The following is a 17,202-nucleotide window of genomic DNA, read 5'->3' on the forward strand; positions in this document are numbered from 1 at the left end:
TCAATATACATTTTTGGAGGACACGGAAAATTAGTTTTTGATGGAGTTGGCTAATAGATGTTGGTATTTGGTATTAATGCATATATATAGTAGCCAACGTGTGAAGCCAAATGATGCCTATTAATTGGCTGTTGTTTGTGACTTTAAAGTTCATTATTGTGGGGATTAGGCAAGGCTCATGGCATATGCGTAGTGCTCTGATCGACTAACCATGTTTTGACGTTCCCGGTTTCCTTCCTGTAGGAATCAAAGCCTAAGGGAAACTAATCGACTGAGGCATGCCACCATTCGACGGTGGTTATTAAGCCTTGAAGGCTTTATGGTACCAGTCGAAAAATGAAAAGATTGGTGTAAAATTTATCAAAAACTCTTCGAAAGTTGGGGGCATAAATGTTTTCACTGTAAAAGGTTATTACTTGCTTTTGGCCCTTACTCTTGTTTCAACTTTGTTTTCCGAAATCTCGGATGAATTCGATAGAGGGAATGTTTGTCGTTTGCTACGAGCGTGTTTTGGCCTTTTCTTTATTGAAAGAATCTCAACTCCCATAATTTGATCAAGGGGAATGTTTGTCGTTTGCTACGCGCGTGTTTTGGCCTTTTCTTTATCAAATGTTGGGGGAGAAATTAAGTAAACAAATGCTTGTGCTTGATTAAGGCTCATGGCATAAATCCTTTTATCGATATGCCATTCGTAGAGTTTTGATATATAGGCCTTTATTCGATAGGCCACGTATGTCCAACATGATCTGTTTCTGGTATCAATTGATTGCCCAATTGAGTTGGAGGGCATAAATGTTTACACCATAAAGAGTTATTACCCGTCGATATCGACAGAGGGGTGATTTAAAACTAGTGAAATTATTCACTTGGGTTACGTTAGCTCTTCACCCAAATGAATAAGGGGGGCATTGTTTACACCATATTTCACCGCCTGTCGATGATCGACCGAAAGGTGGCAATTATGAGAATGCTTCCTATTTTATTATTATTAAGTATTCGTATTAATATTAGAACTAATATTAGTATTCCTTTTATTATTATTTGCATGCAGGACACTTGGCTTGCTCCTACACATGTGGAAGTTAAAAGGACACTTGTCATGCTCCTACACATTTGAAGGGAAGTGGGAAGTTATTTTGACAAGTGGAAGCAAAAGATTGAATGAAGACTAGTGGAGAAGTTAGGAAGTTATTTCCTACGTTTGTTGTTTTCTATAAATAGTCTTTTAAGACTTCATTGTAATTCCTCTCCAACAAATCAAAGTCTATCTTTATTTGTCTTAATTTTTGGCATTACTAACCCATTCGGGTTATAATTAGGAGTAGGAGTAGAATTTCATATTCTAAGCTTAACTTAGGATCTTCGATGTGTCGCTCACGGCGATAAATCAATCGTTGAAGATTGATGGAAGTCTCTTCTATTTGTCTTCAATTTCGTTCTTAATCTCACATTTGACTCGACTGCCATTTCTCTTCCGGTGAAGTCCTGAAATACGGCGTGGAACCACGGATCCGTCTTGTGGAGACATGGCCGCATTCGCCCTTATTTTTGTTGTTGGCTTTGTTTCCCAAAATCTCCGTCGATTTCGATTGAGGAAATATTGGTAAACAGCAACCCAACTGATGTCATTAAGACATTGGGACTCGGGAGGACTATTATCAACAAGTCACAATTCTGCACTACAAAAGTCATCATCATAACGTTAGTTATTAGATTAAATCCACAGAGGCGGGAAAAAAAAGGAGGTGTTTTGGTGTCGGATTCTTTTTTTTTCCAAATTTAGACATTATCTATCATCACAACTTAGCCTCAGACTTGAGTTTATTTGAGCTGTATGTGTTTGATTTGGGCATTTTAAGACTCTTAGCCCTCAGGTGTTCGGGCTTGGCCCTCAGGTGTTGTGGGCTTCGACCCTATAGGCATTTTTTTTTTTTTTTTTCAACTTTTGGCGTTGTTGATGTTAGCATTGCTAGTATCATACAAGTCATCATTAATGGAAATCATGAAGGAAATCAATTTGGTTAGAATCCTTGTAGCAGGAAAATATTGGGGCTCATAGTACACTCCCAATATCCAAAAGAACAACTCCACCCCTCTGTCTCTAGTGAAAGGTAGTTTGCTTGCAACATCCAAATCTTTTCACCACGCAAACCAAAAATAGTACCATGAAATATATGCGATTTAATATTAAATGCCTTATTTTGGATGTCTCGACTTTACTAGTATTTTTCTTCCTCTCCTATTAGGCAATTTTCCTTTTTCTTTTTTGATTCATCTCAACTAGACAACTAAATTTTATTCTGATTTCCAGGGTGAAAAAATTTACATCTTGATTTTTTCACCCGAAAGAATTTGCTTATGAGGTGTGTGAATAAGGGTTGTAAAAGTGACTCATTTCTGAAGAGAATTTTTTTTTTTGTCAAACAGAATAGATTAAAATTACGCTAACCGAATAAGAGATATATATACTCGTCAGGGACAAACAACAACAAAAGACAACTTTATTTCTGCTTGGGATAATCCGTGCATTGCACACAATAAATACAGAGGATTTCTAACCAGGGCATACTTGAGAAGAATTTCTTCAAGCACTAGAGCAATCTATGATAAACATACGTGTTTTAACTACTCCCTCCATTCCTTTTTTTTGTGTCCAGTATTCCATTTTGGGTTGTTCCTTAATAAGTGTCTATTTTGTAAAGTTAGAGGGGTAAAAGTTGGTGTATTGTCTATTTTGTCCCTAAAAGTAGATTTTATTTTGAAAAGTTAGTGAGTAAAAGTATAATGATGATAGGTAAGTAGGGAAAGTGGAGGAAAAAGTTGATGTGAAAGGTGTAATGATGATGTCTTTTTAATAAGTTGAAATTACGAAGCAGGACATTTAAAAAGGGACGGAGGGAGTGTTATATGTTTCTGGTGACAAAGAGATACAAATAGGTGTTCATACGATTACTTGAACGTTGGGCTCAACTTTTTGCAAGAGAGATTTCAAATTGGCAATGAATCAACGAGTACTAAGGTCACAGTTTCCTTGAACAAGGTTCCAGGATTTGTGTAGCAATTTGATCCATCCTTGTATACAAAATGAAATGTCTGTGCCAGATTGAGAACTCGCACAAGGAGAGGCACTGGGACAACGGTTGGCTGGAGACACTCTGAGTTGATGTCTTTCTATGCATCTGTAACTCTTTTTTTGAATTCAACACCGGTCTCTTCTTTTGTTGCACCATATTGTTTTATGTAGCATTCAATTGCCGAGGCTCTGTGACCTTTTTCTTGCTCAAACTACATTTGCACCATCACAAATGTTAGCATGAAAAAAGAGGGAATGAGAACGATGTCAATTTCCACCCTCCATGTTTATTTCTGTTTCTAATTAATTCACAGCCCTTAATATGGTTGGAATTAGGATTGCTAAACGAACAAAAGAACTCGAGCTCGACTCATGCTTGGCTTGACTTTGGGTTCGTTCAAACTCGTCAAGAGAAAATACAAGCTAAGCTCAATCACTTGTGCTTTTCTAGTATTAAACATATACTATGACGTCAAAAAAGAACTCATCTACTGAAAATGTAAAAACACTAGTACATTCATTTTTTATTCTCGTCATATTTTTTTGAATGCATAATCTTTTTATATTAGACTGTGGGTATTTTTATTAAGTTTATCTTGAAAAGTGACACATCTGTTCGAAATTTCTAGATCCGCCACTGGGGGAGGTGGCACGTGCCACCCCCGTTTTAAAAATACCAACAAAAAAATTTAATAATTCACAAAAAAAGGTTAAATATAAGTAATTGAAGAATTCTGCACAAATATTTGTGGATTATTGATTCGTTTCGATACGAAGAATTGAAAAAATAAATAACTTACCTTTACCCTAAATTTTTTGAAAATATATCCAAGAAAAAGTCCAAAAAATGCCCAAAAATTGAGTAAAGTAATTTCTTAAATATTTGCTTAGAAAATTGGGTAAAGTTATAATTTTTTAATTTTCCGATTCGTCTCTTTAAGATGAATTCAGTAAGCCACAAAAGTTATGGAGAACAGCAGCTTAGTCATCAATCTTTCCTCGTGGCCACCCACGTCGTCGAGGAGTCTGCCAATCAGTGCTGAAGCTTCAACAATTAAGGGATTCACTTAGAACCCAATCGAAATCCTCTTTTGTGGCCAACTCTCCCATTCCAACAAAGGAAACAATTGCAAGTGATCGGAGACCACCACTCAATCCCGCAACTGGCATATACTCTTCCATGCTTGGAACATAGCCTTGGTGATACCATTTGGCTTCAATCAAGTACACTCTAACCATATCTTTCAACTGCATTTCATTTTCATGAGGACAATGAGTTAGTATCGATCGGATACAATTTCGAGAACAATTTTAAGTAAAAGGAGTAATATTTAAGTTTGTTCGAGGCAAGTAGTACTGTGAATTTTGCGTATTTTACTAGATATGATCTTTCTTGCTTGGGCATTTCATCATCGATCATGTTGTAGGTATCCAAAATCTTTTGATAGAAATGTTTTATGTAGTCCTGGAGTTGATCTGGGGCACTGACTTCCCACTTGAAGACCAAATAGGTAATGGGAAATGACCCAACGGCTATTAATTGCAATAAGTTGACGAAATCAAATTTAGATAATAACTTTTGATTCTACTTTTGGAGTTTCTGTTTTCCCTTTTGCTTTTGCAAGTTTTTTGACCATTAATTTTTTTAAAAATATACCCTACAAAATTAGTAGTTTAATTTTATTTAAGAATTGGATCGTGTAATTTGAAGTACTAATTAAAAGCCAATTTCTTTTTATTGCATTTATGGGAAAGTGGATCGATTCTTAGCCACAAATACCATTCACAAATACAAGATTCCAACAGTCTTGGAATTAATCTCAACTTGAACATTAATTTCAAGGTCTTGATTCTTATAACATGGTCGATCAAATCGCAATTAAGACAGCGCGCAGGAGGAGTTTATATAAGTACCTTTGAATTGCGTCATGGAAGAGCACAAGTTCTTCTATGGTAGCATCGCTAGCATCGTACATGTCATTGGTGATGGAAAGCAAGCCAATCACTTTGGTTAGAATCCTCATGGCGAAAACATAATTGGGCTCATAGCATACTCCCAGTATCCAAAAGTACAACTCGACCACTCTGTCTCTTGCGAAAGGAAATTTTCCTGCAATGTCCAAATCTTTCCACCACCTATACCAAAAAAGGTAGTTCCATGAAGAATATAAGATTTAATAAATCAAATGCCCTATTTTGGATGCCTAGAAAACACTCTCTTCTCGACTTTACTATTCTTCTTCTTCTAGGAAATTCTTCTTTTTCTTTTTCGATTCATCTCAACTAGAGCTAGGATTGAAAGGGGATTTAATGTAAACTGAGAATATAAGTTGTACCGCATCAGTTATGAACAAAGCAGAGAATTTTCTTTGTTCTTATCTATTTGAGTTATTGTATTTTTGTTGCATTTCGTTCATTCCCAGAATTCTTTTCGTTGGGTTCTTATCAAGGGGCTGAAAAAGAAAAACATGCTTTTTTTTAAAAAAATTTTGATCGACAAAAGAAATTTTATTAATCTCTGCAAAAATACAAAAATTAAAAGAACAAAGGCAAAAATGGAAATTAAAGTTAATCACTAAAAATACCCGAGACCCAAGCATTGGTCCAAGACCAACAAAATCCCCAAACACCCAAAACCAAACTCCCCATGCCCAAACACCACCCCACCGGCGAAAGCATCCAGACCACCGCTAGGACCCAGAGAACCAGCCCCTGTTGCTGCCCCTACGGGCCGGAACTCGTATGAATCTCATTGATGACCGATAAAATGCCATCGGCGCCGGCGGTACCCGGGGAACAATCTCCTGTTGTTGCACCCGAATAGCACAAGCATCATCCTCCACTGCTCGACAACTCTCTTCCGGTAGCACCCATTCTTTGGTGTGATAGTTAATTCAATTGATTGATTTGATAATGGCTCTCACACACTGAACGTGAGAGTGGTTTCTCCATTTATAAACTGATTACAAGATAGGATTTACATGATACAAGATAAGAATACAATTGAAATACAAAGAGGATAACAATAAGATGATATACTTTAACAGAGTTTATCCAATACGCCCCCTCAAACTGATGGCGCATGAGAAGTGAGCGTCAGTTTGTCACGGAGAAAAACAAAATGCGGAGACGACAATCCTTTGGTCAAAAATTCGCAATCTGATCCTTAGTAGAAATAAACCGCACTTGGAGATCCTTGCGGGTCATCTTATCACGGACGAAGTGAAAATCAATTTCCACATGTTTTGTGCGGGCATGCAGGACCGGATTAGCCGTGAGATAGGTGGCTCCAACATTATCACACCAAAGAATGGGTGCTACCGGAAGAGAGATGTCGAGCTCAAACAACAGAGACTGAATCCATGTTAATTCTGCAGCGGTATCAGCTAAGGCTTTGTATTCAGATTCAGTAGATGATCGGGCAACTGTTCGTTGTTTCCGAGAGGACCAAGAGACAAGATTATTGCCAAGATAAATAGCATAGCCACCTGTGGAACGTCGATCATCAACACAACCCGCCCAATCGGCATCAGAAAAGGCTTCCAAACATAGCCGTGAATGCTTTTGAAAAGAAAAGGCCATGGTTGACTGTATTTTTGAGGTACCGAAGAATGCATTTGACTGCGCACCAATGTTCTTCGGTTGGCGAATGCATGAATTGACAAGCCTTGTTGACAGCAAAAGCAATGTCGGGCCTAGTGAGTGTGAGGTACTGAAGTGCTCCAACTGCTTGGCGATATGGAGAAGTGTCTGGCAGGGGTTTACCACCATTTTTGGACAATTTCGTGGTTGGAGAAAAAGGGGTAAGAACAGGCTTGGAGTTTTGCATGTTGGTTTTGGACAGGAGGTCAAGGACATAGCGACGTTGAGAAAGATGTAATCCAGTCGAGGTAGAGCGAGCTTCGACACCTAAAAAATAATGGAGTGGTCCGAGATCCTTGAGAGCGAACTTGGAGTTGAGGGTGGAGATGAGATGAGAGATTGACAGAGGATGGTTACTCGTTACCAAGATGTCATCAACGTAAACAAGAACATAAATGCGCACAGTGGAGTGACGGTAGACAAACAAAGATGCATCAGATTTTGCGGCGTGGAAACCATGGGAGATGAGATAGGTGGATAGACGAGTAAACCATGCATGTGGAGCTTGCTTAAGACCGTAAAGGGAGTGACGTAATTTGCAGACAAAATGAGGACGGTGTTTACACCATAATTTGGTAATTTAGTCTATTATGATCGACTGGGTCAAAGTGTTACACGTGTCAACACATTTTAGACTAATTAATTTAAATTCAATGTGAAGCCTATTAAGGAAAATCAAGTGGACTGATCGACGATTAGTAATAATTATTCAACTTCGGAACACGTTTCAGAACACAAGTCACAAGCAGATCATGGGCGAGACAGTTAATACAGGCAGTTGAAGCAATTACAACATTGGGAATGTGTGAGATCATGGAGCAAAATAAGGAAGTAACCGCCCAATTCAAACCAGAGGAGGGAATTTCATTTGGTTTGAATTTCAAGTCGAAGCTACACACTATAAATACAAGAATTGAAGACAGTTACAACCCCCAATCAATCTCCCAAAGGCTTCTACTTTTATCTGTAATTTATATTTCTTGCTCTAGGAGTAGCTTATAACGTAATTGTCTATTCGATTGTGTTCTCACCGTCGATCGACTTCTATTCTGAAGAATAATAAAGTCCATTTTGTTCTTCTTTTATCTCCATTCACTTCATTAAATTTGCTTTCAGAGAAGTTGATAAGCGCGTAAATGTTCACATTAGCGCCCCTTAATTTATCTTTGTTAAGTCCATTTATATTGTTACTCGGAGCTTAATGCGTAATTTATGTGTTGTAGGTATTTCAAGTTTATAACGCGGTAATGGACGCATTGATTACGGACCGATCAAATCACAAGGAATATCGAGACAAGTAGCATAATATCCAATGTACTGGATTGGGCCTTTTAATATTGGCCATTAGTACAACGTGGTCTTGAAAGTTGGATTAGTAGGAAGCAGTGCAATTGAGGTGGGCCCAAATTAATTGGTTAACTAAGGGATTGGAATAGAGTTGTTTGACTGGGGTGGAAGCATGGCCCACAGTTTTACACGTACAAGAAGGGTTTTTAGGTCGTACTTTCCCTTATAAAAGGACGAAAAACAGTGGGCTGCGGGGATCTCTTTTTCTGGAGCATCACTTTTTACACGAAAGGAAAAGAACGGAAGCTGCTGCTGCTGTCGAGATCTGTTTTATCACGGACGAAACAGAGAAAAAAACTTCGTACAAGATAAGTTTCGGACGGAAGTAAATAGAGAACAGGGCTGTAAGACTTGTTGGGGATCACTTAGGGGTTTAAAAGGCTTGTTGCACATGCTAAGTGCAATCGTGAGTCCTACGAAAGTGACATAGTTAGAATTTATTTATTTTTATTCTCTTTGCTCGAGGACTAGCAAAATATAAGTTGGGGGGTGTGATAAGTGTCAAAATATGTATATTTTGGCCCTCCAATCTATATTTATTAGTCTTTTATTTTTGTTAACTGATTGTTATTATTTGTTGTTATGTATAAAGGTTGCTCGAGCTCGATTTTCAAGATTTTGGGGTAAAGACAGAAGTTAGCAAAAATTTTGGGCCAAAGCGCGAAGTAGATGAAATCCAAGGGCCTTTATGTAATTCTTCCTTTCAATTCCTATAAAAACCACTTTTTACCCTACCGGTCTTCAGCAGCTTTTTGGAAAAGAAAGAAAAAGGTTACGGACGAAAAAGGAGGAACGGTGGCTGCCGAGATCTCTTTCTGTTCCTGTAGATTTTCTTCGGAGTTTTATTCCTTTTAAATTATTTGAAATTTTGTTCAGTTACTCGCATTTTAGTAATCCGTTTTAATTTATGTTCTTTATTAAAGTTATTCGTTTGAGTTATATTGGTATTAATCTTTTGTTTATTTTCTCTTCTACGTAATAGAATCATGTTTCAATTTAGGGTTTTTTTTGTTTATTGCATAATGTGTGAGTAGTCATATAGGTAGGGTCGCGGGGTGATTAGCACACCGTGGCTAGTTTGGCTACTGCTCCTTTTATCAACAATGAAAGAATTATTTTAGATTGGAAAATACTTCCCGCGGACGAACCCGGGCATCGTCGGAGCCCATGTGAACGGGGGAATGGGGGTCCAAAACTCATTCTTCGCTGCGCATGGGTATACGGCGACCATAGGGTTTCGCATCTTGCGGGGTATCTTTTTTAATCTAAAATTAAACGTTTTTAAGAACTTCAAACAGAGCAGGTTAATCCGGACTGGTTACGAGTGCTATGAACCCTACGACCATACCTTCTTTTAATTATTTGAAAAGTTCAATCAATTAGTAGGATTTAGTTAATATCAATCAATCGTCAAAAGGGTGGCTACCTAAGAGCCCGTTTAAATTCTAACAACCCGAGTTTTTAGTCAGCACACATCACCGTCTTTGTGGATTCGACTCCGGTCTTACCGGATATTGTGCTACGTCGGTCTCCGCCTTACGCTTGGGGCAACCCATTAATTTAGGATTAGGAAATCGTCAAGCAGAAGTCCTGAAATACGGCAAGGAACCAAACTCCACCATTATAAACACCCACATTCCAGCACACACACACACATAACAACCATTAGTCGATTCGTCGACTATAAGTGAAAAATAGACAAACAATTTTGGTACTAGAAAGAGGGCTCTTACTAATTTGGAAGTAATAGCACCAACAACAAGAAAGTAAGGCGACCGACCAACAGAGCCTCAGAATGAAGGCTTGGAAACCCAAAACGATGTGATACATCCTGAACAAAGGATTGCCAAAGAATAGCCAAGGAAATGGCTCGAGCACACCGACAGATATACAAAGCCTTTTTAGGCAATTGGCACAGGTTTTGTCTAACCCAAAAGACGAAGCGGCACAAGAATTGATTACCCTAATGAGAAGGGTGGTTACACCTCCATCTATCGTAGATGTTGATGCAAATGGAGTAGTCCATGAACAGTTGCATTCTGGTGATTTGCCTAGGTAGGCCCCTCAACAGGTATACTCAAACCCAACATTTGAATCAAGTATGAATGTGCATAGTCGGCCATTCGTAGGCCTAACTACTCTACGATCCACAGTAAAGCCAACCAATTTTTATCAGAATGTTTCATCTATATATGAAGTTAGAAACAGTAGTGGGTATGCCCAAAATAGTAATGTAAATCCTGGTCAGAGTCCTCGGAATTGTTTCACAGGAGTCCATGTTATGAACAATGGTCAGCATATATACAGTACAACACAAACCTTGCCAAATCATGGCAATTACACGTATCATACTATGCTAGTTGTGTCAAATAATGAAAATAATGGCCAATACGTTCACAATCTGCCAAATACGGGCAATGGTAACGGTCAGAATGTCCCTTTCGCACAACCTCATGTACCAAATGTCCTTAGAGCCCCGAACCCCATAAATATTAATAGGGCTCAAGATCCCATGGGAATTAATAGGGCGCAAATATTGGAGGTCATCCAAGATGTGTACGGACCAGGGCTACGTAGAGTAAAGAAACCTATGTTTAGGAAGCCTTACCCACATTGGGTTGATAATGTTCCTTTGCTAATGGTATTTGCGAGGAAATATTTTATCAGTCGCCTATTTTCCTCACCTAAACCTTGTCGCTAAAACAATTCACGAGGAAATTAGTTTTCCTCACCTATTTTATACAATAGGCGACAAATTATTTCCTCGCTATTTTAAAAAAAATTAGTCACCAAATCTGTCCATTTTGTCGCAAAAGGCTAAGAATTCACTACTACCAACAACAATATGCGAGGAATTTTTATCCTCGCTAAACAAATTTAAATCCAAAACAAATGCAACTGCTCTGCATCTTTTGCACGTACTCATTCTCAAACGAGTCCTGCTACCGGTACAGATTTTTGTGCACAGATTTCGTTGTGGGGCCCACCACGGGTCCCACACAAATCATCCAAGCCGTTCATTAAATGTAAAACATTTTTCAAGGGTTCCCGTAAAAAATAAGCTCAATCCAATACCTATAGGTGCTTCATCCAACCATCTAACTTTTGATTCATATTTTCGGATAATGAAAAGTTATACGATTGGATCGAGCATCTATAGGTATCGGATTGAGATTATTTTTTACGGGAACCCCTGAAAAAATATTTTACATTTAATGAACGGCTCGGATGATTTGTGTGGGACCCGTGGTAGGCCTCACAACAAAATCTGTGCACAATCTGTGCACAGATTGTATGTGTGTGTAGACTTTCTGTTCTCAAACCTTGGACCTCTGCTTTGTGAGACGCGACACTTATCAACCGCACCACTTTGTACTTCTGGATAAAATGTGAATTTTTTATTATATATCATTGTTTAATCTTGTCTTTCACCTCTACAGATTTGCTTTCCAACATTAATGGTCTTCCGACTTTTTGTATAGTGTCTGAACTTTGTTTGAGCAAAGTCTAATCTTTTGCTAACAACATTTTTTTTATTGAAACATGTTCTATTGGTATATCTGACAGCAATTTTGGTAGGACTAATAATATTTGTTATCTATTTTTTTGATGGGATTATCGTACTCCCTCCATCCCTTTTTAAACGTCCATTACAGTTTTGCATGTTATTTTTAATTGTCTATATCCTTTAATGTATATTGATAAAAATTTATAATATAGATCTCAATTATTTCTATAAGACAATGACTTTAAAAACATAAATATAATATACGTCGAGAGATTTAAGCCATTGAAAATGACACGCAAAACCATAGTGGACACTTAAAAAGGGATAGAGGGAGTAGCTTTTATGGATCGAATGCGTTTTTTGCAACCATAAGCTTGAGATATATTTTGGATTGCGTTTTTGTAAACTTATAAGTCTGAAACTGTTTTGGTAATATTTTTTACTTCTTGTTCCTTTTTTTGTGTGTGTATATACACTACCTCTATGACATAATCTTGGTCCCTATGAACCTAGAAAAAAATAATCTAGGAGTAATCTTCAAACTTAAAAATAATATATTTTCTAAAATAATTTTTTATTTATTTTTACACAGTTCAAAAGACCTTATCGAAATCTATGAAATAAGATTTATATTGCACAAATATTATTTCGACAAGTACACTATTTTTAAGTTCAAAAATTGCACGTAATTTCGTAGCTAAGGGACCAAAATTATGAGATGGAGTGAGTATATAAATACATACATATATATGAAAGCATATAACAATCACCCTAATAGTAGTATATATATATATTGAAAGGCAGATCTAGAATTGCATTAAAGCTGCCTCGTAGTAATCTCGTTGGTCAATATATTATGGCCAGTTTGTCACTGATAATCACCCACCCGAAATAGCAAAAATTATATTAGATGAGTATATTATCATTAAACAAAACTATTAAAATTATAAGTAGATTGAATAACCTCTTTAAAATTAATAAGTGATAAAATAATCTCTCTAAAAATGAGGGTAAATTTGAATATCTTTGAACATACCAACTCGTGATCCATTTAATAATATGGTCTCATTCACTATTTAATTGTATCACACTACAAGAAAAATGAAAATTAGTGACGAAAAAGTGGCGACGAAATTTAATTTTGTCACCAAATGAGTATATTTGGCGACGAAAAAATAAATTCGTCACTATTTTGATAACTTTCGTGACGAAATAATTTCGTCACCAATTATGCCTGTTTAGCGACGAAAAAAATATTTTCGTCACTAAAGGTACCCATTTGGCGATAAAATACATTTTTCGTCGCCGAAAGCTTAAAAAATGTGACAAAATTATTTTTTGTCGCCAAAGATAATCATTTGGTGACAAAAAATATATTTCGTCGCCAAATGTGAGCAATTTAGTAACGAAATATTTTTTTCGTCACCAAATGCTTAACTTTGGTGACGAAAAATAATTTCGTCACAATTTTAACGCTTTCAGCGACAAAAAATATATTTCGTTGTCAAATGGGTACCTTTCGTGACGAAATTTATGAATTGCGCTTTGTCACTAAATGTATTTCGGACATAACTCTTTACTAAAATCTCCGATTGAGATAATTCAAATTGGGTTTGAACAATAACTCAATTGCCTACAACTTTCATGTTTATCAAAATTGCTAATTTTAATGTTTAAAGGTCCAAAATTACATTCGAAATATATTTTCATGTTAAACATATGTGTTATATATTAGATATTTCAAATATTTACTGAAAAGTGTGTGTAGTGCAGTTGGTTGGAGCTTGCGCGAAAAACTCAAGGGACTCGGGTTCGAAACCCAGCAAGAGCAAGAAAGATGGATTTCTTTTCCCATATGAAAAACATCTTTCGCAACGAAAAATTTCGTCACCAATTTTTTATATTAGTGACAAAAAATTTCGTCACCAATGTGACCCATCGGTGACGAATTTTTTCGTCGTCAAAAAGCACAATAAGTGAGGAAAAAAATTTCGTCACCAATTATTCACTTTTTGGTGACGAAATATTTCGTCATCAAAAGGCACTATAGGTGACGAAAAATAGATTTCGTCACCAGGTAGGAATCCTCGACAACCTTTAGTCGATAACTTTTTTTTCGTCACCTATATTATTTGTGACGAAAAACATGCAATTTGTGACGATTTTCATTCGTCACCCAATTAAATTTTTCTTGTAGTGTCAATTACCCTCATTTAATGATAAAATTAAGGAAAATCATGCCTCACACTTACTAGAGGGGCGAGCCAATAGGATACAATTGGCGAAAAATTGCATTTTGTCGTCTGTAGGATACAATTAGCGAGGAAAAGTTCATTTTGTCGCTATAGGATATGAATAGCGAGGAAATGTATTTTCCAAGCCAGAGAAGAATAATATGCGAGGAAAAAAGATCTATAGGCGACAAAACTTATGTTTCCTCGCTAAATGGATATATTTTGTGACGAAAAGCATTTTCCTCGCCAAATTTGTTATTAAAGGCGACGAAAATATTTTTTCTTGCTAATTGTGCACTATTTGCGAGGGAAATGAATTTCCTCACAATTTTTTCTCGCAATAGGCCGTTCGTGTTGTAGTGTACCATTCCCTACTTGAAGTTGATCAGTGCCAACATAATTCTCATGATGAGAGAGAGACAAAAGGTCTTGTGTAGCATGATGAGTTGCACCAGTACTGTCGGGAAACCAATCCGCAAAATGGGCAGGAGTGGAGTTGTATGAAGCCAAGTGAGCTGCAGGCGGCGTGGTATGGTTTAGGCCTGTCAATGGACCGGATCTAATCCGGATCCGATTCGAAAAATCAGATTCGAATCCGGATCCGATAAAGTCGATTTGATAATCCGAATCCGGTAATTCAATACGGATCTGGATCGGATCGGATTAAATCCGTTATCAATCCGAATCCGAACTTTATTTTTTAAAATTTTTAAAATTTTTTTAAAAAAAATAGTAAATTTTTTTTTTTGAAAAAAAAAAATGTCTAAGAAGTTGTATTTTTATTTTTATTTTTTAATTTTTTTAATTTTTTTCAGAAAATATTTTTTTTTCAAAAAAAAATTATATTTTTTTGAAAAATATATATATATATATTTTTTGCTAAAATTTTGGAAGTAAAAAAAGTTTCCGGATCGTATTCGAATTCGGATCCGGATTACCACTATCGGATTTGAGTCTTATCGGATCCGGATCGGATTGGGTCTTATCGGATCCGGATTCGAATCTGTCGGATTCGGATCGGATCCGGTCCATTGACAGGCCTAGTATGGTTGTAGCGCTGGTTGCAGGAGAGAGCAATATGATTGGTGCCATTGCAAATTTGACACCGCTGATGGGAGTCAGGAGAGTGATAACTGCGGACTCATGGGAAAAGGGACGAGCATCGCCACGAGAATCATTGGGTCGGTAGCCCTGGTTACGACCGTGACCACGACCACGACCATTGCGACCACGCCCTCGATATCCACCATTAGAAGAAGCATTGCGTTGCACAAAATTAGCCTGGGGAGATGGTTCGGTGCTATCGGAGACCGAAAGAGAGGCAAAGCCAATTGAGTGCATGAGCTCGTGACTAAGAAGCATGCTATGAAATTCGGAGTAAGGAAGTGATGGACAATTTGCAAGTGTCGGGATCAGATTCTGGAATGTTGAATTGAGGCCTTTGAAAATATAAAGGTTGAAGTCTTGTAAAGAGATAGGATGACCGGCAACATTCAACTCATCAAAAAAGCCCTTTGCTTTCTGAAGATATTGGGTAACGGAGAGCTCGCCTTGCTTGATGTTTTGAAGATGAAGATGGAGTTGAAGAATTCGTGTGTTGGACGGAGATGCCTAGCAAATGCTGTCGGCGGAGATAAGGAGTGATTTGTGTCTTCCAGAACAAATAATTTGTGTGAGTAAGTTCGAGAGAGAGAAAGTGATGAGCATTCAGAAATGAAGAAGATGATGGGGCCATTGCAGATTTGTTGGTAGAGGTAACTTCAACAGTTTTAGATGGAGAAGAAGAAGAAGAGTATGTACTTGCGGAAGACATCATCAAATTGATTGATTTGATAATGGCTCTCACACACTGAACATGAGAGTGGTTTCTCCATTTATAAACTGATTACAAGATAGGATTTACATGATACAAGATAAGAATACAATTGAAATACAAAGAGGATCGATGACAATAAGATGATATACTTTAACAGAGTTTATCCAATATCACAAGAAGAAGTGTTTATACATTCGGAGACTGTGAGAAGATCTCCATCATCCGCTACCATGCCACCAAAGAATTACCACTCGAAGCATCATCAAATTTCTTCCCTTTGTTCTTGCGCAAAGGACAATCGAGCTTCACATGGCCAAATTCTTTGCAACTGTAGCATTGTACACCCTTTCCTTTGGAACTAGACCTGAACCTGTTGTTCCCTTTGGATCTACTATCAGATGTCCTTCCTCGATTCTCACTTTGAACCGCAAGTGCTGAATTTTCTCCACCCTCAGAACTTGATTTTTTCTGAGTAAAATGAGAAACCAACACCGACTACACCTGCTCCAAACTCACTGTATCTTTCCCATACAAGAGAGTCGTCACCAAAGTATCATAGGAAGTTGGAAGCGAAGTAAGAAGCAAAAGGGCCTTGTCTTCCTCTTCTATCTTTGCATCAATTTTTCGAAGCTGATCCAAATAACCATTGAACACGTTCATGTGCTCCATGAGGTTCCCGCCTTCCTCCAGCTGTACAACTGCCTCTTCAGATGCAACTTGTTAGTCAAGCTCTTCGCAAGGTAGAGCTTTTCCAACTTCTCTCACAAGGCCGATGCCGAATCCTCATCCATAATATGGTTAATAATATTATCAGCAATACAAAGCCGAATAGTGCTCACACACTTCGACTCCAACTCTTCCCAATCATAATCTTTCATTGTCTCCTGCTTCGCATCCTTTCCCTTCAACCCCCTAGCCAACCCTTGTTGAACAAGGATATCCTTCACCCTTTTTTGCCATAGGGTAAAGCTGCCGCTTCCATTAAATTGCTCAAGAGAAAACTGAGAGTTGATCGTTGCCTTCATTGTGGATGTAGCGAAACCCAAATCTCAAACACCGGTCAAGAACCAAGTTGGCTCTGATACCACTTGTTGGGATTAAACGCGGAAGCACCAAAGAACCGAGATTCGAAACACAACTACAATCGCAACCAATAGAAGTACGATGAAAATATAAAATAGAGAGACACGCAAGAATTACGTGGTTTGGCAATAATGCGCCTTCTCTACGGAGAGGATCCCGTTCTTTATGAGAGAACTAGTACAAGAGAACACCTGAGTTTGAAAACCCAAACCCAACCCCTTATACACCCACTCTCACCAAGAACTCAATCTCACACCAAGTACAAGACTTGACTTTTACACTTGCACACATACTGTTTTCACCTCACTCTCTACACCGAAAAATACTTTCTCTCATGCCAATATATAACCAGATAACCACCTACCAAATAACCCCTGCATTAATAACCTTTTACATGTTCCCAGCAAAGGAGTTGAAAGGTCACCTACGGCAAAAGAGAAAATCAGCTAGCCTAGCTAGCACTTCTGTAATTCCAGAGGCCAACAACCTTGTGCAATAC

General features: G+C 37.7%; 1 protein-coding gene and 1 long non-coding RNA gene across 2 annotated transcripts; one reads left to right on the forward strand and one right to left on the reverse strand.

Moving 5' to 3' along the window:
* Positions 1–913: 913 nt before the first annotated feature.
* On the forward strand, positions 914–1,283 carry LOC131330943 (uncharacterized). The gene is made up of 2 exons (XR_009201285.1): positions 914–952; positions 1,052–1,283. It is a non-coding gene; the product is annotated as an uncharacterized LOC131330943 (long non-coding RNA).
* Positions 1,284–1,938: 655 nt separating this feature from the next.
* On the reverse strand, positions 1,939–6,655 carry LOC131328738 ((-)-germacrene D synthase-like). The gene is made up of 6 exons (XM_058361641.1): positions 6,255–6,655; positions 4,988–5,209; positions 4,431–4,557; positions 4,148–4,321; positions 3,207–3,285; positions 1,939–2,135 (listed from the first exon to the last, which is right to left on the reverse strand). Exons 1-6 carry the CDS (start codon positions 6,653–6,655, stop codon positions 1,939–1,941), a joined length of 1,200 nt encoding a protein of 399 aa, XP_058217624.1.
* Between the last annotated feature and the right edge of the window lie 10,547 nt (positions 6,656–17,202).

The sequence above is a fragment of the Rhododendron vialii genome, chromosome 6a (assembly GCF_030253575.1).
Source record: "Rhododendron vialii isolate Sample 1 chromosome 6a, ASM3025357v1".
NCBI lineage: Eukaryota > Viridiplantae > Streptophyta > Magnoliopsida > Ericales > Ericaceae > Rhododendron > Rhododendron vialii.

Excerpts from the sequence above, each read along its gene's own strand:
- LOC131328738 (XM_058361641.1), bottom strand. The coding sequence starts at position 6,655 with ATGGCCTTTTCTTTTCAAAAGCATTCACGGCTATGTTTGGAAGCCTTT. Across the intron at positions 3,286-4,147 it reads CAAAAGAGGATTTCGATTGG|TTTGAGCAAGAAAAAGGTCA; the intron begins GTTCTAAGTGAA and ends GTGCAAATGTAG. Across the intron at positions 2,136-3,206 it reads TGCAACAAAAGAAGAGACCG|ATTTGGATGTTGCAAGCAAA; the intron begins GTGTTGAATTCA and ends CGTGGTGAAAAG.